Source organism: Pongo abelii, chromosome 1, assembly GCF_028885655.2.
Source record: "Pongo abelii isolate AG06213 chromosome 1, NHGRI_mPonAbe1-v2.0_pri, whole genome shotgun sequence".
In the NCBI taxonomy this organism is placed as follows: domain Eukaryota; kingdom Metazoa; phylum Chordata; class Mammalia; order Primates; family Hominidae; genus Pongo; species Pongo abelii.
Genome location: NC_071985.2, coordinates 47198420 through 47224405, shown reverse-complemented (window position 1 = coordinate 47224405; position 25986 = coordinate 47198420). Strand labels below are relative to the sequence as shown.

Here is a 25986-nt window from a genome sequence, read left to right as displayed (position 1 = left end):
TGCATGGTACTTTCTGAACAAGGAAGAACCTGTTTATAGTTAAGCCAACCTTAACTTCTCAGAGCTGCCTCTGCCAGAGGCCAATGCTTCATGAGCGCTAAAAGATGGCACAGACCTGACTTAATCTAAAGGACATGGCTGGAACTTGACTAGCCTTTGGGAATGCTGTGGGTGGAAAAACAAAACAAACAAAAAGCCAACCCTCATCTGACTGCTCTCAGCTCACTGTGTAGCTTTGGAACAACGATGGTAATACTAATAGTAATTTATTATTATTATTACTATTATTTATTACTATTATACTATTTATTACTATTATGGGTAATGGAGTAATAATCAGTCTCTTTCTAAACTTGTAAATCAGTATAATTTTGGCCACTGCAGTGATGTCTACATCTAGTCAAAACTGGTGTTAAGTGGCAAATGGTTCCCCATAACCATTATGTGGTGTGTTTTCTCTCAAGGGCACCACATGTTCACTAGGACTCTGTGATGCTCCCCTGGGGTTCCTCACCTTAGTTGTAAGAATAAGCCAACTACAGTAGTTTACTAATTATTATAAAGTTGTGAAACAAACATAAGGAATCCCATTCTTGTCCAGTCTAATTCCAGTTCGCTGTTAGGGGTTTGCATTTATTGTTAGCATTTACTCAGCATTTAGTCAAGTGTTTTCTGTCATAATTGAGTTCCTGCTTATTTTACTACTGATGTTTTCTGTTTTAGTCCTTTCAATACCTGTCTTTATTTTCTCCCTGCCCCAATTGTAATTGTATCTCAATTACAGTTCTGTCTTCAGAACTGAAATTGATTACTTCCTTGGGTCGTTCTCTGAGAAATAGGTCTTAAAAATGTCTCTTAGAACTGTATTGAGTCCGGTGGAAAAGAGAGATGGTTTGATAAAACAAGTAAATCCCTATAATTTTGGCAACAGAGAGGAAAGAAAAAAGGATAGAAGAAAAAAGAGGAAGGAAGAAAAGGAGGTAGAGAGGGAGGAAGAAAACAAAGAGAAAGAAAAAAAAGAGAAAGAACCCCATACACTAAATGTACAGTTTCCATTTGTCCACCAGAGGGGGTATGTTAACTGGTAGGAATAGAGGCCAGGCTAAAAGATTTTCATAAACTTTTCACAGATGTCACTGCTTTTTAAAATGGAACATTCTAATGTTATAATTTATTTTTAAAGTGTAGCTATGAAAATTATTATTTTATAAAGGTTTCTTCACTTTAACAACACATCATAGCAGGCTCACTTAGTACTTGTAAAAGTATAAAAATTGTATTTTATTTTTATACAGTAGTATTTGTCAGGATTTACTCACTAGTATATGAAAATATATCTTATTTATTTTTATTTTTTATTTTTTATTTTTTTGAGACAGGGTCTCACTCTGTCGCTCACTGCAACCTCCGCCTCCTGGGTTCAAGCGCTTCTCCTGCCTCAGCCTGCCTAGTAGCTGGGACTTCAGGCGCCCACCACCATGCCCGGCTAATTTTTGTATTTATAGTAGAGACGGGGTTTCACCATGTTGGCCAGGCTTATATTTTCTTTAGAATAGCATACTTATAGCCAGGTGCAGTGGTTCATGCCTGTAATCCCAACATCTGGGGAGGCCTAGGTGGGCAGATCGCTTGAGTCCAGGACTTTGAGACCAGCCTGGGTAACATGGCAAAACCTCATCTCTACCAAAAAATACAAAAATTACCCAGGCATGGTGGTGCATGCCTGTAGTCCCAGCTACTTGGGAGGCTGAAGTAAGAGGATCACTTGAGCCCAGGAGGTTAAGGCTGCAGTGAGCTGTGATTGCACCACTGCAAATCTAGAGTGAGATCCTGTCTCAAAAATAAATAATAAATAAATAATAAAGGAATGGAATACTTATTTAGGAAATTTAAATTACCATACTTGTTTAATGAGCTGATTGTGTAAGTTATTCTCAGAAAGCCCTATTTGGGAAAGATGTTTTAGAAAAAATAAGATTTTGATTTGAAAAATCTTTTCAAGTCATTATAGGTAGATGAATGTTTTCATGGCATTTTTTTTTGGCTGAGCCTGTAAAATTAATTAGATTATAATAATTATTACTACTTTCAATAATCATATAGCCAGGAGGTATATTCCTCTATCTCCAAGTAGGTATGCACTTAAACGATCCAAGGAATTTAACTACTTACACTTTTCTGTAAAATCTCCAAAGAAGGTATTACACTCTTACTTCCACAGGAAAAAAAAGAAAAGAAAAGAAGCAAATAAAATAGGTATGGTAAGGAAATACTTCTGGCTTCCTGGAACTTCCTTATATTGAGATTGAATTCTTGGCTGGGCGCGGTGGATCACGCCTCTAATCCCAGCACTTTGGGAGGCCAAGGCAGGTTTATCACAAGGTCAGGAGTTCGAGACCAACCTGGCCAATATGGTGAAGCCCTGTCTCTACTAAAAATACAAAAATTAGCCAGGCATGGTGGTGGGTGGCTATAGTCCCAGCTTCTCAAGGAGAATTGCTTGAACCCGGGAGGCAGAGGTTGCAGTGAGCTGAGATCGCACCACTGCACTCCAGCCTGGACACTCCGTTTCAAAAAAAAAAGAAAAACAGACAATTTGTGTTGAAATTTAAGCTCAGGCTGGGCATGGTGGCTCACACCTAAAATCTCAGTACTTTGGGAGGCTGAGGTGGGAGGACTACTTGAGGCCAAGGAGTTCAAGACCAGCCTGGGCAAAATAGCAAGACCCGTCTCTACTTAAAATAAAATAAAATAATTTTATGTGCCTATAGTCCCAGCTACTCAGGAGGTAGAGGGAGGAGAATTGCTTGAGCCCAGGAGTTTGAGCCTGCAGTGAGTTATGTTGGCACCATTGCACTCTACCTTGGGTAACTCTGTCTCCAAAAAAGAAAGAAAGAAATTTAAATTCATATCTCTTGGGAAAGTAAGGATTTAACCTGGAGTGGGTCAATTTTAGCTTATTTAAACAACTGGAACCAGATATTTTTTGCTTCCTAATTCGGAATACAAAATAATGCAGCCAAAAGAAGCATCATTATTGATCCCTGAAAAATTTACTCCAGTTTAAAAATCCTTATTAGAAGACCAGTATGCCAGTAAAACATAAAGTTATATATATATAGGAGCAGCTATCATATACGAGGACCATAATATTGAAATGATGCATGAGGACTGTAAATAGGATTTGGCTTCTAGCTGAGTATTCTTACCTATTTGATTTAATATCAATTTTTCTTTTATCCTTTAGGGAGAGTTCTATTTGGGAGCTTGTGGGCAATAGTAATTATCAGCAAGAGGCTGAATTGGAATAAGAGGAGGTCCCACTGTGATATGTTACAAAGTAAATCTCATGAATATATTTTTTTTTGAGACGGTCTTGCTCTGTCACCCAGGCTGGAGTACAGTGGCGTAATCTCGGCTCACTACAACCTCTGCCTCCCAGGTTTAAGCGATTTTCCTGCCTCAGCCTCCTGAGTAGTTGGGATTACAGGCACCCACCACTGTGCCTGGCTAATTTTTGTATTTTTAATAGAGATGGGGTTTCACCATGTTAGGGTGGTCTTGAACTCCTGACCTTAAGTGATCTGCCCGCCTTGGCCTTCCAAAATGCTGGGATTACAAGCGTGAGCCATCATGTCTGGCGAAGAATTTTTAATTGCAATAAATGATGAGACATGACAAGTTCTATGGTGGCCATAAACAAATGCATGTAGCAAGGAAAATGAGGTTACATAATGTATACATTATTATACCTTGATTTTCCTTATGTACATTGTTATTCATAGTACACAGATTTGACATAAGGTTTAATTAGTATTTATAATGTATTTAAGAATAACTTACTAAAGCATATAGTGGGTAGACACAGTATTATTGAACATAATATTTTTTACATTTATATGTCACTTTTGAGGCTTTCAATTCAATAATTAATTGTTTCCTTAGTGTATGATTTCCACTTCATTTCGGGGGAAATTGAGGAACAGGCAAATTTTCACATAACAGAATATAATAAAGTTTCCCTTTACAATACCCCAATCGTTTTGCAACATTTTTTAAATGAAAAATTTTAAACATACAGAAATGTTTAAAGAATCTAATATTTGCATATGTACTCTTTCATTATGGGTAACACATTTAATTATATTTTGTTCAGGGCTAGAGCACTGGAGGTTATACTTATTAAATCAACCGGACTGGCCAGATGCGGTGGCTCATGCCTGTAATACCAACACTTTGGGAGACTGAGGTGGGTGGATCACTTGAGCCCAGGAGCTCAAGACTAGCCTGGGCAACATGGCAAAACCCTGTCTCTACAAAAAATACAGAAGTTAGCCAGGCATAGTGACGCCAGGCCTGTAGTCCCAGCTACTGGGGGGCTGAGGTGGGAGGATCGCTTGAGCCTGGGAGGTGGAGGCTACAGTGAGCCACGACCATGCCACTGCCCTCCAGCCTGGGTGACAGAGGGAGACCCTGTCTCAAACAAAACAAAACAAAACAAAACAAAACAATCGGACAGATACATGTTTTATAACCCAGTCTTGGTGAATATAAAAATGTTCTATTTGCTACCTTAGGAATTTAGTATGATTTAGTATGCTTGATAGTATCTTTCTCTAGCTTTGAAAAAAAAATCATGGGCCAGGTACAGTGGCTCAGGGCTGTAATACCAACACTTTGGGAGGCTGAGGCAGGAGGATCGCTTGTGTCTAGGAGTTCCAGACCAGCCTGGGCAACATGGTGAGACCTTGTCTCTACAAAAAAATAAAAAAATAGTGGGTGTGGTGGTGGGCACCTGCAGTCCTAGCTACTGGGGAGACTGAAGTGGGAGGATCGCTTGAGCCCAGGAGGTTGAGTCTGCAATGAGCCGTGATTGCGCCATTGCACTCAGCCTGGGTGACAGAGTGAGACTCTGTCTCAAAAGAAAAGAAATAAAAATCATGGAAGACATCTATTTTGTCTTGTAAAAATTTAAGACATATGAAAAGAGTAGAGGAGGAGGAGGAGGAAGGAGAAGGAAGAGAAATTATTTATTGGGATCCAATATGTGCCAAAGATAGTATTAGGCATCCTTGCATGTATTATTTCATTTGATCCACAAGACTACCCTGTGAGATGTTATTTCCATTTTACACATAAGAAAACTGGCTCAGAGAAGTCAAGTAATTTGTCTACGGCTGTGAATTCAATTTAAATTCACAGCTTAAATTCTTTTCACTACATCTGAATGCATCGTTTTCAAGATCTTTTCTGGGCCTGGAGTAAGTTGACAGTATCTATGTAAAACATGTAACACTGTATCTGTATGTATGCTCCTCCTCCCCACGCACATTCACATTTACTGTGATTAATACACATGTTAATAAAACCCTAGACTTAGAACTAGGATATAGAATCCAGTCGTTTAGGTACTTGATGTTTAGTTCTCCCCTCCAGAAAATAGGAATAATTACCGCCTTTTTCCACTCCAAAGAATTGATGTGATAATTAGAGAGCTAAGATTAGTTACTAGTCATAACAAGAATAAACTACGACTCCCAAAATGCCCAGAGGAAGAGGCTGACGCCAGTCCAGGAGACAGTTCCAGCTTTAGGGCAAAGGTGACCCCACTGGGTCCCGTGGCGAAAGAGGGAGCCGCTGGTCCTCGCCTTTTTTCTGATGCATCCAGGGATTTGTAGTTCCCTTACGGCCCCCAAGTGCACTTACGGCAGGCCTCTTACTACGAGTCCCATGATGACCCGAGGCCGGGCAGCGCCTGCGTATTGAAGCCGAGGGAGCGTGCGGGCGGTGCTACTGGCGGGAGGAGTAAAGATGGCGGCGCGAGGGTCTCCGCCCTCTGCTCCCGGCTGAAAAGGTTCTGAGAGAGGCGGCAGCGGCAACTCGAGCCCCAACAGTAATTTAGTGTTGGTAGTTTTCGCAGCAGCTGCCGAGGCAGGCGCAATGGCGGAGCTGGAGCACCTAGGAGGGAAGCGGGCAGAGTCGGCGCGAATGCGGCGGGCAGAGCAGCTTCGGCGCTGGCGGGGCTCGCTGACAGAGCAGGAGCCTGCGGAGCGACGAGGCGCGGGGCGGCAGCCGCTGACCAGGCGCGGGAGCCCCAGGGTCCGCTTCGAGGACGGTGCTGTCTTTCTGGCCGCCTGCTCTAGCGGGGACACCGACGAGGTGAGAAAGCTTCTGGCAAGAGGTGCTGATATCAACACGGTCAACGTGGACGGCTTGACAGCCCTGCACCAGGTAACTCCTTTCTCGGTCTTAGAGGCGTCCAGTCTCCTACAGATGAGCCTTTGACCCTGCGAGCCACCCCGTGTTGCCGCCGACTCCTGCATGGACACTGCCCTTTTGGGCTAATCGGTTTCATTCTTGGCCAGCTTCCTCCACTAATCAAGTCTTTTTCTGACCCCAGGGTCTCTCTACCTGAAGGAATAGTGTCACCCCGCTGCTTGGTCAGTGTTTGTATTTCCCTCCACCTACTTGTGTTGTCATGGTTACTGGTGATTTTTGTCCCTGGTCTTATCCCTGTAGATTAGTTATCTTCACTTATGTCTGGTTGGCGTGCCTGCACACCGCGTCACTCATAGGCACAGTGTCATTTGTTTGATGCCCTTTCAGAAAATTCAGTTGTGTGTCCCCATTATAGAATATCTTATATCACTTAAAGAGTAAAGCCCTTTACTGGGTAAAGACAAGCAGGTCTGAAACCACACCTCTTGTTTTGTTGATTTGTAGTACTTCAAAACAGTTTGTGTTGCCTCTAGGCTACAGCTCCTAGAACACCCCAGACCTCGTTGTTATAGGTGTCTTAACTTTCTTCTCAGCAGTGCTACCTCCCTGAGAGTTTCCTATGGAGAACTAAGTTACTGAATTACTTCTGTCTGTTTGATACTTATGGAATAGTTTTTCTATTATATTTTTTTTCTAAAGCTCTCTATAGAAATCCCATGCCCTATGTATAGCTATACTATATGGATTGTGGATAATCTGTGCTTGGTAACGACACCTTTACTTCTATCACCTAATGCAGCAATATTCTCTGTCTACTGACTGCCATGACTAACTACCCCTCTCTCCTCAAGTGGAACTTCATCAGTTATTTTGGTGAGCTGAGAGCCGGACACCCACTCTTAATCTTTTGTATTTTTCTTCTTCTGCCGTCTGTGCAAAGTGAATGTGTTGGCATGAGAATCTACTTCTAAATAATAACTCAACTTTATATCAGACCACTTCCCTAAATATATTTAGCCAATATATAGTGAGTTACTTCTCACTATGTTTGCAACCCTTCTATTTCAGGTAGAAGAAACTCTTTCACCCTATTTTGTACCCATTTTTTTTCCTGCTCATAATATTTCCCCACCTAAGGTGTAACCAATATTTGTAGAGTGCTTTGCTGTTTGATTTCATATGTCTTACCCCATGTGAGTTTCAGCAGTGATCCTTTGAAGTAGGTGTGGCAGGTAGTGTTGTTATTCTCATTTTACAGGTGAGGAAACTGAAGCTCAGGAAAATTATTTGTGCAAAGTTAGAAAGTAAAGAAGTGGCCCATAGGCATGGATTTTTCAGACTTATGTCACAGAGATCTATATCTCACTTAATAAAGAGCTGAATGTAAAATGAGATAAAAGCTAAGAGAACCACATTAAATTCTAAACTTTAAATTTCTGAGCTCTTTGGGAAGGTGAATTCTTGTTTTTCTTTTTCTTTTTCTTTTTTTGATTCGGAGTCTCGCTCTGTTGCCCAGGCTGGAGTGCAATGGCGAGATCTTGGCTCACTGCAACCTCTGCCTCCCGGTTTCAAGCGATTCTCCTGCCTTAGCCTCCTGAGTAGCTGGGATTACAGGTGCCTGCCACCCCGCCTAGATAATATTTGTGTTTTTAGTAGAGATGGGGTTTCACCATAATGACCTGGTGAAACCAGGTCGGCTGGTCTCAAACTCCCGACCTCAGGAGATCCACCCTCCTTGGCCTCCCAAACTGCTGGGATTATAGGCGTGAGCCACTGTGCCTGGCCTAGTAATCTATTGAAATAAGAGAAGAAGGGGATGACAGCTATGGATTTTTTTTTAACATCTATAAATGCAATATAAGCATTCCTTTCAATTTATAGGGCTGACAAGAAGTTGAACTGAACAGGTGTACTCAATTCTAGACAAATTCAGCTAAAAATTAAGCTGCTTAAAGATTTGAGGTCTGTTGAGAAACTATATCTTTGAATCAAGACAACGGGCCTTTATTGGCTTCAGAACATTACAAGTCAGTTTCCGAAGAGTTACAATGTGTGTCTTCATGACTTGGAGAAGTTTTTGTTGTTGTTGTTGTTTAAAAAAAAAAAAACACAACAGTGTCTCACTGTATCTCCCAGGCTGGAGTACAGTGGTGCAGTCTCAGCTCACTGCAACCTCTGTCTCCCAAGTTCAAGCTATTCTCATGCCTCAGCCTCCCAAGTAGCTGGAACTATAGGTGCCCACCACCATGCCCAGCTAATTTTTGTATTTTTAGTAGAGATGGGGTTTCGCCATGTTGGCCAGGCTGGTCTCAAACTCTTGGCCTCAAATGATCTACCCGCCTCGGCTTCCCAAAGTGCTGGGATTACAGGCATGAGCCACCGTGCATGGCCGACCTGGAGAACTCCTAAGGTACATAAAAGACTATTTTCAAATGTGAGACTGGAGCTGTTGGTAGCTGAACCACCTACTTTACAATGGATTCACCTTCTGTGAAATGGAGAGTGAGTGGTACAATTATTTGAATTATTTATTTAAAATGTCCATTTGTTATACAAGCACGATATAAATTATCTGGATAATTGCTTCTTTTCTCTCTTTTGGCCATGGCCACTTGACCAACTGTGGATTATTGTCTTGGCATGTTAGAAGCCCCCAGATAATACTGGGGGACAATTTTTCTCCTCCTACAACGTCACAGTAGATGATTTGCACTGCAACTTGTGATGCCTTGATGCTTCTTTTGGACTTAGAGACCTTCTTTCTTGGCAGCCTTTGCTGAGACCACGAGGTGCTTGAGTCAAAGATAACAAGCTCCAGGGGGCCTATTAATAATACTTGCATTAGACTGGGATAAGAAGTATCTCAAAGGTTAGACCAACTCTAATGAAAGCCTTGGAAACTGATGCAGACTAAATTTCAGTGACTAAATTAAGATTTGGTGTGTATGCATGTGTTGTCCTAGAGTCCTTAACAAGGTATTAATCTGATTATAGAACCCTTGAAAGCACTTGTTTGCCCACAAAGGAATTTCTGTTTCATTTGCGTATACACATTGTAAGGCCAGGAATATTTGTTAATAATTCTATGTGGAGTAGTACTTTAAAATTTTTCTTTTATTTATTTATTAAGTTTGACTATTAGCACCTATCTTGATATCCTTAGCATTATAATCTTAGATACTCTAGTCCTAGATACATGATATCTACCAAATTATTGCTGTTGGAAGAGGCAAGTGCCTACTTTCAGAAAAGAGATTTTTCTAGGATTTATTAAAATGAATGCTTACTTACTTCAGCATGTATTATGTTGACTCTTAAATCTGTGCTGAGTGTGGTGAGGGATGCTGGATGTCAGTCACCATAGGTCTTGTCTCTTAGCGCAGTCTGATCAGTCTTCATTTGGAGGGCTACCAAGGAGATTAGAATAATTCCATACTTGACTCAGAAATTCAGACTGGCAGCCGGGGGCGGTGGCTCACACTTGTAATCCCAGCACTTTGGGAGGCTGAGGCAGGTAGATCACGAGGTCAGGAGTTCGAGACCAGCCTGGTCAACATTGCAAAATCCCGTCTCTACTAAAAATACAAAAATTAGCCTGGTGTGGTGGCGCACACCTGTAGTCCCAGTTACTCGGGGAGGCTGAGGCAGGAGAATCGCTTGAACGCTGGAGGTGGAGGTTACAGTGAGCTGAGATCATACCACTGCACTCCAGCCTGGGCAAAAGAGTGAGACTCCGTTTCAAAAAAAAAAAAAAAAAAAAGAAATTCAGACTGTCTTTGTAATGTGCAGAGTCCAAATTTGGACCCTCAAGGTCTCACCAGACTGGAATTCAATTTGTAGTTGAATAAGCCTTTGTCATTCTAGAGTTGCCTCAGTCTGACGCTGTAGCCTTAGGGAGGCTAAAATCACGTATTTCTCAGGAAGAGAGATGGAGATGGGAACAAGTGAGGGGAGGAGGATAGGCTGAGCAATTTATATTCAGACAGAGACAGAAGATGAGTAAGATGAATGTGTGTTCAGTTCAATATAAAATAGTATATTTTGTGTGCTAACTCATATGGTAAAATAAAACTTGTGCTTTTAACCTTTTCTCTTTTATTCTAAATTTATTACTCATTCCTCTCCTGGTTCCACTTGTGAAGTTACTTTTGCCTTACCCTGAATATTGAATTCTGCTTAGTGTCAGGACCCATGGCAACATAGGATTCAGAAAAATCCTGTTTGCTCCTTTATTATTGTGCATCTAGAATAGTCATCTCTCCTGAGCCATTTTAGTAGCTTACCTCTTCAAATTGCTTAATATGTTGCATCAGACTATGTTGGACCTCAAAGCCATATTGGGAAATTCAGCTTTTTGTCTGTGTGTTTTTTTTTTAAAGTATAGATAAAAATGACTTTCATTTGTTCCGCAGAATTTCTTCCCTATTCTTCGTCTTTGTGTGTGTGTGTGTGTGTGTGTGTGTGTGTGTGTGTGTGTGTGTGACAGGGTCTTGCTCTGTCACCCAGACTGGAGTGTGGTGGTGTGACCATGGATCACTGCAGCTGCAACCTCTCGGGCTCAAGTGATCCTCCCACCTCAGCCTCCTTAGTAACTGGGACTACAGGCACACCCCATCATACCCAGCTAATTTTTAAAATTTTTTGTAGAAAAGGCGGGGGTCTCACTATGTTGCCAGGGCTGATCTTGAACTCCTGGACTAAAACAATCCTCCCCACTCGGCCTCCCAAAGTGCTTGGATTACAAGTAGGAGCCACCACGCCTGGCCTCTCCCCAATTCTTAAACTCCTGCTGAATAACTGTATATGACCATTTGGGCTTTTAGAATCTTCTACTCTGTGAGTATTTTGAAATAGGCAACCTGTCAATATATATGGATTAAGCACAATTCTGCCAAAGGTAAGGAGTTGGACCGGTCTTGTTGTTAACATAAAACTAAGTAGTTTATTTTTTTCTTTTAAAATATTTTAAAATTAAGATATACTTTATATACAATAACATTCACTCTTTGTAGTGTAGCATCCTAAGAGTTTTGACAAATGCATACAGTTGAGGAACCACCACTATAATCAAGATGTAGAACATTACCGTTACCCTCAAGATTTTTTGTGCTCCTTGGTAGACAGCTCCTCCCACCCTCAGCTCATGACAGTCATTCATCAGTTATTTTGTCCCAGTAATCACAGTAGATGGAGGCTGAGGCAGGAGCATCACTTGAGCTTGGGAGTTTGAGACCAGCCTGGGCAACATAGCAAAACCTTGTCTTTACAAAAAAATAAAATTAGCCAGGCATGTTGGTGCATGTCTGTAGTTGCAGCTACTTGGGAGGCTGAGGCGGGAGGATAGCTTGAGTCCAGGAACTGGAGTTGCAGTGAGCCATGATCGTGCCACTGCATTCCAGCCTGGACGACAGAGTGACACCCTGTCTCTAAACAAACAAGAGCCACCATGCCTGGCCTAGAGTAAAGTTTTTGATATTTGAATAATATGCCATTAATTACATGTGTCCCACTATTCCTTTTTTTTTTTTTTTTTTTGAGACAGAGTCTCGCTCTGTCGGCCAGGCTGGAGTGCAGTGGCACGATCTCAACTCACTGCAACCTCTGCATCCCAGGCTCAAGCAATTCTCCTGCCGTAGCCTCCTGAGTAGCTGGGATTACAGGGGTGTGACACCACGCCTGGCTAATTGTTTTTTGTTTTTGTTTTTGTTTTGTTTTGTTTTGTTTTTTTTTGAGACGGAGTCTTGCTCTGTCGCCCAGGCTGGAGTGCAGTGGCACGATTGCAGCTCACTGCAAGCTCCGCCTCCCAGGTTCACGCCATTCTCCTGCCTTAGCCTCCCAAGTAGCTGGGACCACAGGTGCCTGCCACCACACCCAGGTAATTTTTTTTGTATTTGTAGTAGAGACGGGGTTTTGGGCGGGTGGATCACGAGGTCAGGAGATCGAGACCATCCTGGCTAATTTTTGTATTTTTAGTAGAGACGGGGTTTCACCATGTTGGCCAGGCTGGTCTTGAACCACTGACCTCAGGTAATCCACCCGCCTTGGCCTCCAAAAGTGCTGGGATTATAGGCATGAGCCATCATGCCCGGCCATGTTCCACTATATTTTTCTCTAGAGGTTTTCTTAGATTCTTAATTAACAACTAATATTGAACGTCTAAATGGTAGATTGTAAGTCTGTACTAGAGTATATATGTGGTATAATTTCTGCCCTCAAGGAACTAACAGTCAGGTTTGGAGGCAGATAAATAAAAAATAGATTCCTTTTAGAGTTCCAAATTCTATGATACCCTGGAAAGGATGTGTTCCTAAGTGGAAGGACAAACGAAGGCAGTCCAGGATGGTAGAGCAGCATGGGCGAATAAATAGGAATGAGGGTGGTGTGTAGGCAGAGGACACTGGGAAATCCTAATGGATGTGTTTGAAGGGTTAGAGATGAGAGAGAGTCGGGGTGACATCCTAGAGGGCTTTGAACATCAAACATCAGGCCAAGGTGGCTTGATGGACTCCTTAGTAGAGAATTTTTGTGGGTTTGAGCAGGGTCGTTACCCAACCAAAGCAGTATTTTAGGATTCTGAAGCAGCACTTGGATTTCTGAATGAATGGAGAGACAGAGTTGAGAGAAACAGCTGAGTGAATGGAGATGAGAAAAAAGTGTAGTACAATTCTAGCTTGTGAGTCTGAAAGAATTGTGTTATTCAGGTAGAAATAGTATTCAGTCAACGATTAGACTGAGGTACCCTGAAGACGTACAAATAGAAATCTCCTATAGGTGTTGAGCATGGTGGCCCGTGTCTGTAATCCCAGCACTTTGGGAGGCCAAGGTGGGAGGATTGCTGGAGACCAGGAGTTTGAGACCAGCCTGAGCAATGTAGTGAGACCCTATCTCTCCAACCCCCTCCCCACCCAAAAAGAAAATTAGCCAGGTATGGTGGTGCAAACATGTAGTCCCAGTTACATAGGAGGCTGAGGTGGAAGGATCACTTGAGCCCAGGAGGTTGAAGCTGCAGTGAGCTGTGTTCACACCACTGCATTCCAAGCTGCAGTGAGCTGTGTTCACACCACTGCACTCCAGCCTGGGTGATAGAGCAAGACTGTGTCTCAAATAAATAAGTAAGTAAGTAAATAAGTAAGTAAGTAAATATCCTGTAGGCATCTGTGTGACTCAAGGCTAGTCACTTTCCTATCTAGGCTCCAATTTTCTCATATTTGAGACAAGAGACTTGATTTTAGCATAAAGGTGAGAGTTGAAGTAATGAGTGTGAAAGAGGAAAGGGAGAAAATATATAGAGAAGAGCAGAAAACACAAGCAGCTGGTAGGCAGAGAATGCAGAAATTCAAGTTAGAGCTGTTGGAAGATGTGGTAGGCTGACTAATGGTGCCCCAAAAATGTCTAAGTCCTAATCCCCAGAACACATAAATATGTTATCTTACATGGTAAAAGAGACTTTGGAGATATGATTAATTTAAGGATCTTGAGATAAGGAGATTAGCCTGGATTATCCAGGTGAGCCCAATGTAATCACAAGCATCCATATAAGAGGGAGGCAAGAGAGCAGAATCAGAATAGGAGATGTGATGAAGGAAGCAAGAGATTGGAGGGATTCCAGGAAGGTTCTGTGAGCCAAGGAATGCAGGTGGACCGTAGAAGCTGAAAAGGGCAAGGAAATGGATTCTTCTCTCAGAGCCTCCACATAAGGAACCAGCCCTGCCAGCAATTTGACAACTCAGCCCAATGAGACTGATTTCAGACTTTTTTTTTTTTTTTTTGAGACTGCATTTCGCTCTTGACCCCCAGGCTGGAGTGCAATGGCATAATCTTGGTTCACTGCAACCTCCATCTCCCAGGTTCAAGCGATTCTCCTGCCTCAGTCTCCTGAGTAGCTGGGATTACAGGCGCCCACCACCATGACCAGCTAATTTTTGTATTTTTAGTAGAGACGGGGTTTTGCTTTGTTGGCCAGGCTGGTCTCAAACTCCTGACCTCAGGTGATCCACCCGCCTTGGCTTCCCAAAGTGCTGGGATTACAGGCGTGAGCCACCGCATCTGGCCATGATTCAGACTTCTGACCTCCAGAATGCTATGATAATAAATTTGTGTTGTTTTAAGCAACTAAGTTTATGGTAATTTGTTACAGCAGCAATAGGAAACTAATACAGAGAAGAACCGACAAACAGTGATATTGAGGTATTTCAAGGAATGCATGGTAAATAATGTAAAAGGAAATTGAGGAGAAGGCCTGTAAAAAGACTGTTGGATTTGGTCATTTAAACTTTGAAAGAGCACTTTCAGTAGAGATATTTTTGAAGACTTTTGTGGAGGATATATGAAGTTTTTTTGCATTCAGGATAACTTGTCTTTCTGTTGACTTTTGGGAGAAAAAATATAGATTTTCCATCAGTATAATTGTAATTTAAATGAGGGCCCAAAATATGTGACAAGACACTTTAAAAGCTGAATTCTGGCTAGTTCAGGTGGTTTCATTATTCATGAGTTAAGAATATTTTAGGATATTAAACCTGACAGTAGGGGCAAGAAAGTTATGTCCCTATTACTGATGGCTGATTATCTAGTTTATTTTACTTCTCAGTCTAGTTTGGCCCATTTCCCACTCATTAGCACTTCCACTGGAAGGCAGCCTTGGGGGGACAGTGATAGGGAGGTTAGTACCAATAAACAGTTTATTCTGCCATTACATTTATTTCTTGAGTGTCTACTGTATATCTGATTCTGTGCTGCTTGTTACTTTTACTTAGCAGTAGATACAATTTAGAAACTAACTTGAATTTTGGGATTGGTCTCCAGAATAGTTGGTTACTATTATAATTTATAATAGGAAACTGGCTACATAACCGATTTCTGTTCTAGCATTCTGGCTCTTGAGGAGTGTCAGGGGAGTACTATATTTATCAGTATTTGAGACTATTTTATGCTTATGGAGGAGAATTACGTATATATCTTCTCTAAGATGGTGAAATATGGAGGTTTGGGATGTCTAATAAATCTTTAATGGTTCAACATAGTAATAATAAATCCAGATTAAGACGTTGGCCCAGAATGTCATATAGGACAAGGAATTGAAGCCTCATTTGGATTGCTAATTGAATGCTTGCTCAATTTGTTGATGTTGTTTTTGTCTGTGAATATGTTGGGGTTTTTCCTACTTTTGAATTTTAAAAAATTGTTTCTTCTGATCTTAGATTGTAACCAGTTTGAGTAAAATTTGGGGTCTTAAAGTTTTATCAGGCATGCAGAGTTTATGTTTGTTTCATGAGAGGGAATTCAATTGAAAAACTGAAGCTTTGCCTGGGCGCGGTGGCTCACGCCTGTAATCCCAGCACTTTGGGAGGCCAAGGCAGGCAGATCACGAGGTCAGGAGATTGAGACCATCCTGGCTAACACGGTGAAACCCTGTCTCTACTAAATATACAAAAAATTAGCCGGGCGTGGTCGCACGCGCCTGTTGTCCCAGCTATTCGGCAGGCTGAGGCAGGAGAATCACTTGAACCCGGGAGGCGGAGGTTGCAGTGAGCCGAGATGGCACCACTACACTCCAGCCTGGGTGACAGAGTAAGACTCCGTCTCAAAAAAAAAAAAAAAAAAAAGTAAAAAAAAGAAAAACTGAAACTTTAGTTTTCAGTATTGGAAATTGACTTGCATGTGGTTTTTAATGAAATATTCTACTTCATTGTAGTTATGGAATAGGTTTATACAAAAATTTAGAAATGATTTTATATTTAGTATACTTAAATGTTATGACACAGTGATAATCTGTTAGAATATTAATCTAATGCTAATTTGGGGAACTATTTTATGGTGCCATGCTCTAAATATTCATGATATATCTGGCATGATATATGTATCTGGTTTTTCTGTATTAATTATTGGTCTAGTGACTCTCTTTTTTTTAAGCGTTTTATTATGGAATATTTCAAAATAGAAGATACAAAAGTAGAGAGAATGGTATAATGAATTATCAAAAGTGATCAACTTATGGCCAATCTTGTTTCATTTATAGATCCTCATCTCCAGTATACTGGATTATTTTATAGCCAATCCTAGATATCACATAATTTTTTTTTCTTTTGAGATGGAATTTCACTCTTGTTGCCCAGGCTGGAGTGCAGTGGTGCGATCTTGGCCCACTGCAACCTCCACCTCCCAGGGTGTCTCAGCCTCCCAAGTAGCTGGGATTAGAGGCATGTGCCCCCACGCCTGGCTAATTTTGTATTTTTAGTAGAGACAGGATTTCACATGTTGGCCAGGCTGGTCTCAAACGAACTCCTGACCTCAGGTGATCCACCTGCCTCAGCCTCCCAAAGTTTTGGGATTACAGTCATGAGCCACCGTGCCCAGCTTGTATTTTATTTGTAAATATTTCAATATATATCTCTAGAACGTAGAAATTTAAATTTAAAAAAAATCAGCTGGGCGTGGTGGCTCATGCCTGTAATCCTAGCATTGGGAGGCCAAGGCGGGTGAATCACCGGAGGTCAGGAGTTCGAGACCAGCCTAACCAACATGGTGAAACCCCGTCTCCACTAAAAACACGAAAAATTAGCCAGGCATGGTGGCGCGTGTCTGTAATCCCAGCTACTGGGGGAGGGGCTAAGGCAGGAGACTCACTTGAATCCAGGAGGCAGAGGTTGCAGTGAGCTGAGATCACACCACTGCACTCCAGCCTGGGTGACAGAGCGAGACTCGGTCTCAAACAAAAACGAAAACAAAAACAAATTTCATTAGCACACCTAAAAGTCAAAATCTTGTTTCTTAAAATTATATTTTAGTAGTGTTTAAATTTCCCTGATTGTTCACAGGTGTGTGTGTGTGTGTGTGTGTGTGTGTGTTTTAACAGTTGGTTTATTCAAGTCGTGATTCAAATAAGGTCTGTTTTGATTGATATGTATTTTAATCTATGGCTTCCTCCTCATTTTTTTCTCTTACCTTATTTGTTGAAAACCTGGGTTGTTTGTACTTTAGAGTTTCTCTACAACCTAGACTTTTCTGACTGCTTGCTTGTGGTGTTAAGGTGTTCTTTTGTCCCACGTGTTTTCTATAAACTAGTAATTAGAGATTAGGTCTGATTCACGTTCAAATTTTTTGGTAAGAGTACATCATAAGTGGTGGTATGTACTTCCATGAGAAGGCAAATAATGTCAGGTTATCTCTCTTTGTGATTTAGTGGCCATTGATGGCCTGCAAAAATTTTGAAGTTTCAAGCCAGTCTTGACTAGACCTGAATTCTATTAATTAGTTAATTATTCTAATTATCATCACATCACAAGAAGCTCCTTGTATTAAGCTTCTAATTGGGTTACCAGTGATCAGCTTAAAAAATGTAAATTGGCTGGGCGCAGTGGCTCACACCTGTAATCACAGCACTTTGGGAGGCCGAGGTGGGAGGATCACCTGAGGTCAGGTGTTCGAGACCAGCCTGCCAAACATGGAGAAACCCTGTTTCTACCAAAAATAAAAAATTTAGCTGGGGCTAGTGGTGGACACCTGTAATCCCAGCTACTCGGGAGGCTGAGGCAGAAGAATCGCTTGTACCTGGGAGGTAGAGGTTGCAGTGAGCCAAGGTTGCACCATTGCACTCCAGCCTGGGCAACAAGAGTGAAACTCCATCTCAAAAAAAAAAAAAAGTAAATTGTGAATAAAATAGTTAACATAGGTTTAGTGTATTGACTGTTGCAAGGCTTGACAAGGTGCCTAATGTTGAGATTAGTAGTACCCTTTGTATGTAAATATTTTCCGTGATTGGCAATGGAGTAAACTTTTTCTACTGTCATTTCATATCTTTACCATTAACTCTTTTTTTTTTTTTTTTTTTGAGATGGAGTCTTGCTCTGTCACCCAGGCAAGAATACAGTGGTGTGATCTCGGCTCACTGCAAGCTCCGCCTCCCGGGTTCATGCCATTCTCCTGCCTCAGCCTCCTGAGTAGCTGGGACTACAGGTGCCCGCCACCCCACCTGGCTAATTTTTTTGTATTTTTTAGTAGAGACGGGGTTTCACCATGTTAGCCAGAATGGTCTTGATCTCCTGACCTCGTGATCCGCCCTCCTTGGCCTCCCAAAGTGTTGGGATTACAAGTGTAAGCTACCGCGCCCGGCCTCCATTAACTCTTAACTGAAGTTCCCTATATTAGTCTGTTTTTGTTGCTATAAAGGAATACCTGAGACTAGGTAATTTATAAAGAAAAGAGGTTTAATTGGCTCACAGTACTGCAGGCTATACAGGAAGCATGAGGCCAGCATCTGCTCATGGTGAGGGCCTCGGGAAGCTTACAGTCGCGCAAAAGGCAAAGGGGAAGCAGGTGCATCACATACAGCAGGAGAAAGAGAGAGAGATGGGAGGTACCATACTCTTTTAAACAATCAGCTGTCCTGTGAAGAGAAAAACTCACTCATTGCCATGGAAAGGACACCAAGCCATTTATGAGGGATCTGCCCTTGTAACCCACACATTTCCCACCAGGCCCCACTTCCAAAATTGGGGATCACATTTCAATATGAAATTTGGAGGGGACAATTATCCAAACCATATCATTCCCCTTATTTTGAAATATTGTTCAGAATTCCAGTTCAGTAATACGGTTTCTTATTCCCTAAGACAACTGCCAGCCCTTGAGGTCCATTATGAAAGAAAACTTCAAAGGGAAGGCTCCAAAGAAACCTAAAAAAAAAATAGAGAGTAACTTGGCAGTGTAAGGAGAAGAAAGAGACCTGCTTTATAAGAGATAGGAAGAGTGTCCATTCTAGCTACATCAGTTTTGGGCAGTCAACTGTGGGCAAATGATGTGCTTGTCTTAGAAAATGTAAGTGACATTGGGGCATTCATATGGAGATTGGATTGATTGGCTGGCTTTTGTTGTGCTCTTTGAGGCCTAAGAGAAATTGGCCCTTCTAATTGAATGTGAATTTCACAGTGGGATGTATGGTTTTATGAACTGTTTTATTTATATGCGGGCATTTCAGGGGAGGCAGATTACTTTTTTTTTTTTTTCTGCTTCTTGGCAACATTTTTGCCAGGTTTCTTTTTTTAGTTAGTGATTTTTATTTTTTTAAAAGTTGGTTGGTCTAGCGATGAAATGTGACTTTAAAATGCCAAAACATTGTGTTTGGGTCCTGTGGATGCAGCTTCACTGTTTTATAATTATTCCTCTTGTATTGATTTTCCTCCCCATGTTTAAATTGTTCCTCCTTGACAGTAGATAGCAAGAAAAATGAGGTCAAAACAATAACTAACCTCATTATAAATCACTAGGGGTAATGGAAAGTGATTCTGAAAGATGACCAGGATTCCTTCCATCTGTTGAAAATCATTTCACCCGTTGAAGAGTTCCTACAGCACAAGGACTATAGTGGGGAGCCGCATCCATTTCAACTTCACAATTGCCGTACAGGGCTAGTATTAGGAGAATTTGACTGCTAGAACTCTAAGTGCTTAACAGGTATTTTTTAAAGCAGGCAACATCTATATGATTGGAACCAGTTTTCAGTTGATAGTGGAGACTGCCTTGCTTCAGCTCTGTGTGTGCTATAGCCAGTTCATGACAGAATCACCAAGGCCCAGGGTTTTTGTTTTTTGTAATAAGGAAATAACTTTGAAAAATTAAAATTATAAATTTAATTTTTCTGCTCATTACCTAAATTATTGCAAGAAGATTATCTTCATTTTTCTTAATATCAAGATAAATGTTCTGTCCTGTCTCTATAATGCACTTCTGTAGTTTGAATGTTTATTTATTTATTTGTTTGTTTATTTATTTATTTATGTTTGAGACAGAATTTCCCTCTGTTACCCAGGCTGGAGTGCAATGGCACGATCTTGGTTCACTGCGACTTCTGCCTACCGGGCTCAGGCAATTCTTGTGCCTCAGCCTCCTGAGTAGCTGGGACTACAGGCATGCACCATCATGCCCAGCTGATTTTTGTATTTTTATTAGAGATGGGGTTTCGCCATGTTGATCAGGCTGGTCTTGAACTCCTGGCCTCAAGTGATCCACCCATCCTGGCCTCCCAAAGTGCTGGGATTGCAGGCATGAGCCACCACGTCCAGCCTGTAGTTTGAATCTTTAAACAGTCAAATGATCTCTTATTAATTTTGGGGGGCACATTTGTATTGAGCACTTCCTGGATGCCAGATGCTGTTGTATACTGGGATACAAACATGGCATACAACTGTGTCTTGTTCTCAGGCATCCCACAGTTACTGACAAACTCATAATTTTAAAGATATATTCTGGTCTATATTGCTTGTACTTCATGTTGATTCCATTTCCTATTAATCTGTTCATAGTAAAAGTGGAGAAAAGGGTATTGACCATTATCTACACATTTACCTTTGTATGTTTTAAGATAATCAAGACCTTGTCATTAGCCTTCTCTAATAAGGATAAACATATCGATTCTTTAATTTCCAAATCATTAATCGTTTTGTCTATTTCTCCTGTGAATTTCTAGTTCCCTTTGGGTCCACTGGCTCTGTGAGAAGATACTGTAATGTCTTCAGGTCTGGGGATCACCACCAGAGTGAAAGACTATTATAGGACCACTTGAAAGTACAGAGTTGCAGGACTGTCATATATGCATTTGTTTTATTAGAAGATTATGAAGTTCTAGGATATTATAGCAAAAAGAACATTAGAGGACACCATTTGACCCACCTGTGCCATTTTATTTTATTCTATTTATTTATTTAGGGACAGAGTTTCCCTCTGTTTGTTGCCCAGGCTGGAGTGCAGTGGTGCCATCTTGGCTCACTGCAGCCTCCACCTTGAGGGTTCAAGTGATTCTCCTGCCTCAGCCTCCCGAGTAGCTGGGACTACAGGCACACGCCACCATGCCCAGCTAATTTTTGTATTTTTAGTAGAGACGGGTTTCACCATATTGGCCAGGCTGGTCTCGAACTCCTGTCATTAAGTGATATGCCTGCCTTGGCCTCCCAAAGGGCTGGGTTTACAGGTGTGAGCCACCATGCCTGGCCCATTTTATTAATACAAATGAGAAATATGAGGCCTAGAAAAAAGCTAAAGGAATACCTTAAGCATGGTACAGAAATAAGATATAATGAAATGTTCTATTTATCAAACTTCTGCTTGATATTCTTTTCTGTCTATGGAAATGTAGTTATTTGCAAATTATTAGTACTTTGAGAAGAAGCAAAATGTGCTCTAAATTCTTTTGAAGAACTTTTGAAGAAGGATGATACCTTATAGTTTTATTCGTCTTTTAAAAACTTCAAAATAATAGAAACATCAGGGGTAATTATTCATGTTCCAAGATAACTAATCTAAGTATTCTATTAAGAATTGGTTTTACATTTGACTTATTCATCTCTATATCTATCTACTACTAAGCAACATGATAACATTGCAGGGTCTTACTCTGTCACCCAGGTAACAGAGCAGTGGCTCAGTCATGGCTCACTACAGCCTTGACTTCCTGGGCTCAAGCATTCCTCCTGCCTCATTTATTTATTTATTTATTTATTTATTTTGAGATGGAGTCTTGCTCTGTCACCCAGGCTAGAGCGCGGTGGTGTGATCTCGGCTCACTGCAAGCTCCGCCTGCTGGGTTCACGCCATTCTCCTGTCTCAGCCTCCGGAGTAGCTGGGACAGGCGCCCGCCACCATGCCCGGCTAATTTTTTGTATTTTTAGTAGAGACGGGGTTTCACCGTGTTAGCCAGGATGGTCTCGATCTCCTGACCTCATGATCCGCCCGCCTCGGCCTCCCAGAGTGCTGGGATTACAGGCATGAGCACTGCGCCCGGCCTCATTTTTTAATGTTTTGTAGAGATGCGGTCTCACTGTGTTGCCCAGGCAGGTTTTGAACTCCTGGGCTCAAGCAGTCCTTCCGCCTCAGCCTCCCAAAGTGCTGGAATTACAGGCATGAGCCACCGCACCCAGCCAGCAAAATTTTTTAAAACAAACAATTAGTACAAATACCACCCTAACATATTAATTGTTTTTTTTTTTCTTTGTTCTTCCTCAGGCTGTCTTAGCTTCTGCAAATATTTTAACATAGTTGAACTCATGGTATGTTAAAATTACCATAAGTACTATGGCCAGCTTTAGTGGCTCATGCTTGTAATTCCAGCATCTTGGGATGCCAAGGCGAGAGGATCACTTGAGGCCAGGAGTTTGAGACCAGCCTGGGCATTTTTAGACACAGGGAAATCCTAAGTCTAAAAAAAAAAAGCCAATTGTGGTCGCCCGCAGTTGTGGCTACTCAGGAGGTTGAGGCAGGAAGATTGCTTGTGCCCGGGTGGTTGAGCCAAGATTACACCACTGCATTCCAGACTGGGCAACAGAGTGAGACAGTCTCTAAAAAAGAAAAAAAAAAAAAGTAATGTTTACTGAGTGCTGCTTTATACCAAGTGTTGCTATGCATTTTGCTTTTTAAAAATTATCTTTACATCAATAGCTCTACCAAATAGGTGGTTTATTCCATTTAATGATGAGGAAGAAGAATCAAAGAAGGTAATTTGTCCTAACCTAGGGATCACACGTCATGCTGGTATTTAAACTCACATCTGTCTGACTCAGAAGCTTTTAGTCTTTTACCTAGGTTGTGCTGGTTTTCTGAAATCCTGGCTCACCTCTCCATTTAGACCTCTTTATTTTTTTAAAAGCCTCTTAGCACCTGTAATGCCAGCACTTTGGGAGGCTGAGGTGGGCGGATTGCTTGATCTTAGCCTGGGCAACATAGCAAAACTCCATCTCTACAAAAATACAAAAATTAGCTGGGCATGGTGGCATACCTCTGCAGTCCCAGCTACTCAGGAGGCTGAGGCGGGAGGATTACCTGAGCCTGGGAGTTGGGGGCTGCAGTGAACTGTGACTGCATCACTGCACTCCAGCCTGGGTGACTGAGCAAGACCCTGTCCCCCCGCTCCCGCCCCCCCAAAAAAACCTCTTAGAGACATAGTTTTATAGAGGTAGGATTCTTTTAGCATTCCATTGCTACTGAGATTTTTATATTATCAGAATTCTGCACCTACTCAGTGTGAAGTAATAACTAAAGCATTGTTTTCCTACCTCCTTCACGTCGTGGTATACACAGAAAACGACATTTGTGTAACCCCTGGTAAACTAGAGAATATTTGCAAATTTGGTATAAAAATTCATTGTTGCTGGTTGTGGTGGCTCATGCCTGTAATCCCAGCACTTTGGGAGGCTGAGGCGGGCAGGTCACTTGAGATCAGGAGTCCGAGACCAGCCTGGCCAACATGGCGAAGCTCCGTCTCTACTAAAAATACAAAAATTAGCCAAGCGTGGCGGCACATGCCTGTAATCCCAGCTACTCGGGAGGCTGAGGCAGGAGAATTGCTTGAACTGGGAGGCGGAGGTTGCAGTGAGCCAAGAACACACCACTGCACTCCAGCCTGGGAGACAGAGCGAGACTCCATCTCAAAAAAAAAAAAAAAAAAAAAAAAAAAAAAAAAAAAAATCAGTTGTATTTTCTTAATACAGTAATGATAAGAAAATACATTAAAAATCAGACATTGAGCAATAGAAGAAAAATATATGAATATTAAATAAATAGACTAAGAAACTACAAAATTATGTTTTATTTAGGAACACCTAATAATACCAGATGTATTAATAATGAGGATGTTGATTATAATGCTTTTGATGACATACATATAGAAATTGTGGAGCGATTAGAGCAAATTAAATAGAAAACTTCATTTACATATGCATGCAAAACGTAGAACCTCACTGATTGTTAAACAATGTAGACTAAAATAAAAATATAGACTAAAATGATTCAACAGGAAGATCAAGAGAAGGGGCTATTTCATGGAGTCACTGTACTGTGCCATGTGCATAGTTTTATGTACCAAAACTATGGTACTTAAGTGGTTCCATATAGTGAAGTCATGTGCATAGTTTTCTGTACCAAAATTATAATTAGGAAGTTTATGTAGAGGACCATATGAATCAAATATAACTTTACCCATCCTGAATTTTTAGTTGGTTGCAAAACATTTTTAATACAATACAAAATTTTATTCAGAAGATCTTTACATTACACTACTTATAAGCCATTTTAGAACAATAAATGATTGGGAAGATCTGATATAAAGCCTTTTAGCTCTAACATATTGATGGTAAGCATTCAGTAAATATTGAGTATTGTTATGTTTAGTTAGTAAAGCAAAGTGGTTAAGATGATGAGCTTTGGAATCAGATGTACTTGGTTTCTAATCCTGGTTTTGCTACTTACATAAGCTTTATGTAAGCTGTCTGTGCACAGTGCCTTATTCTTAGTAGGCATTTAGGTGATTTTCTTTTAGACTAAGATGAGGATAAAAATCTTTAGTGAGTCTTACCGTGACCTACCAGACACTGTATCATCTGATCCCCCATTAGCTCTCAGTACTTGTCTTTCCCTTGTTCAACCCATTCCAGTCACATTAGCGTCCTCCTTGTTTCTCAGAAACTCCAGTTGCTAGGAATAGATGCTTAAGGGCCTCACATCTGTTTTTCCTTCTGCCTGGAATGCTATTCCATCAAATACACACATGGCTTGCAAATGTCACCTTTGTAGTGAAGCACTTCCAGGCCATCATATCTAAAAATTTCAGTTGAACTTTCCTCACTGTCTATTTTTTTTAAATTGAGGTAAATTTTACATATAGTAAAATGCATAGAACTTAAATCTACGGTTTGATGGGTTTTGACAATGTATACAACCATGTAACCAATATGGTTTGGATATCTGTCCCCTGCAAATCTCATGTTGAGATGTAATCCCCAATGTTGGAGGTGGGGCCTGGTGGGAAGTGTGTGGGTCATAGGGGACGGTCCCTCATGGTTTGGTGCTGTTCTCAAGATAGCGAGTGCAGTCTCAGGAGATCTGTATTTTTTTTTTGGTTTTTTTTTGAGACGGAATTTTGCTCTTGTTGCCCAAGCTGGAGTGCAGTGGCGTGATCTCAGCTCACTGCAACCTCCGCCTCCCAGGTTCAGGCGATTCTCCTGCCTCAGCTTCCCGAGTAGCTGGGATTATAGGCGCCTGCCACCACACCCGGCTAATTTTTTGTATTTTTAGTATAAACAGGGTTTTACCATGTTGGCTAGGCTGATCTCGAACTCCTGACCTCAGGTGATCTGCCCCCTTTGGCCTCCCAAAGTGCTGGGATTACAGGTGTGAGCCACTGCGCCTGGCCAAGAACTGGTCATTTAAAAGTGTGTGGCATTGCCCCCCACAACCTTGCTCCCATTCTTGCCCTATGATGTGCTTGCCCCACTTTGCCCTCCACTGTGAGTAAAAGCTCCCTGAGGCCTCCCCAGAAGCCAAGCAGATGTCAGTGCCATGCTTGTGCAGCCTGCAGAATTGTGAAACAATTAAATCTCTTTTTTTAATAAACTAGTCAGCCTCAGGTATTTCTTTATAGCAACACAAGAATAGCCTAATATAGTAACCATCACCCAAATCAAGAAATAGGACATTTTTGCCTCCTTTGAAAGTTCTACCCACCACCCCTTCATCCTCCCCCAGGCTACCACTTTTATAATTTCTATCATTCTATAATTAGTTTTGGCTGTATTTTTCTTTTTTTTCAAGAAATATTAACTATTCTTTATTTGATATTATATATAAGCCATATAAAATGCCTTTTAATAAGTTAAAAGAACCATTTTATTTTGAGATGGGGTCTGACTCTGTCACACCGGCTGGGGTGCAATGGCAGAATCATGGCTCACTGCAACCTTGACTCCTGGGCTCAAGCCATCCTTCCACCTCAGCCTCCTGAGT

At 41.4% G+C, this 25986-nt stretch overlaps 2 protein-coding genes across 18 annotated transcripts in view; one reads left to right on the top strand and one right to left on the bottom strand.

Annotated features, from left to right (window-relative positions):
* SYT2 (synaptotagmin 2) overlaps positions 1 to 25986 on the bottom strand; it is a 527556-nt gene that overhangs the window by 162171 nt on the left and 339399 nt on the right. The gene's annotated exons all lie outside the window — the stretch shown is intronic.
* Positions 5787 to 25986, top strand: part of PPP1R12B (protein phosphatase 1 regulatory subunit 12B) — a 237618-nt gene continuing 217418 nt past the window's right edge. For 14 of the 17 annotated variants that reach the window (XR_008510683.2, XR_008510700.1, XR_008510694.2 and 11 more), the window contains exon 1: positions 5794 to 6231. Coding sequence is in view for 10 of the 17 variants with exons in the window: in XM_054523004.1 (XP_054378979.1) it covers positions 5941 to 6231 (291 nt within the window). In the remaining 7 variants the exon portion in view is untranslated. Of the gene's footprint in view, positions 6232 to 25986 lie in introns of all 17 variants that reach the window. The other 3 variants (XM_024247091.2, XM_024247136.3, XM_054523047.1) reach the window with 2 other exon arrangements.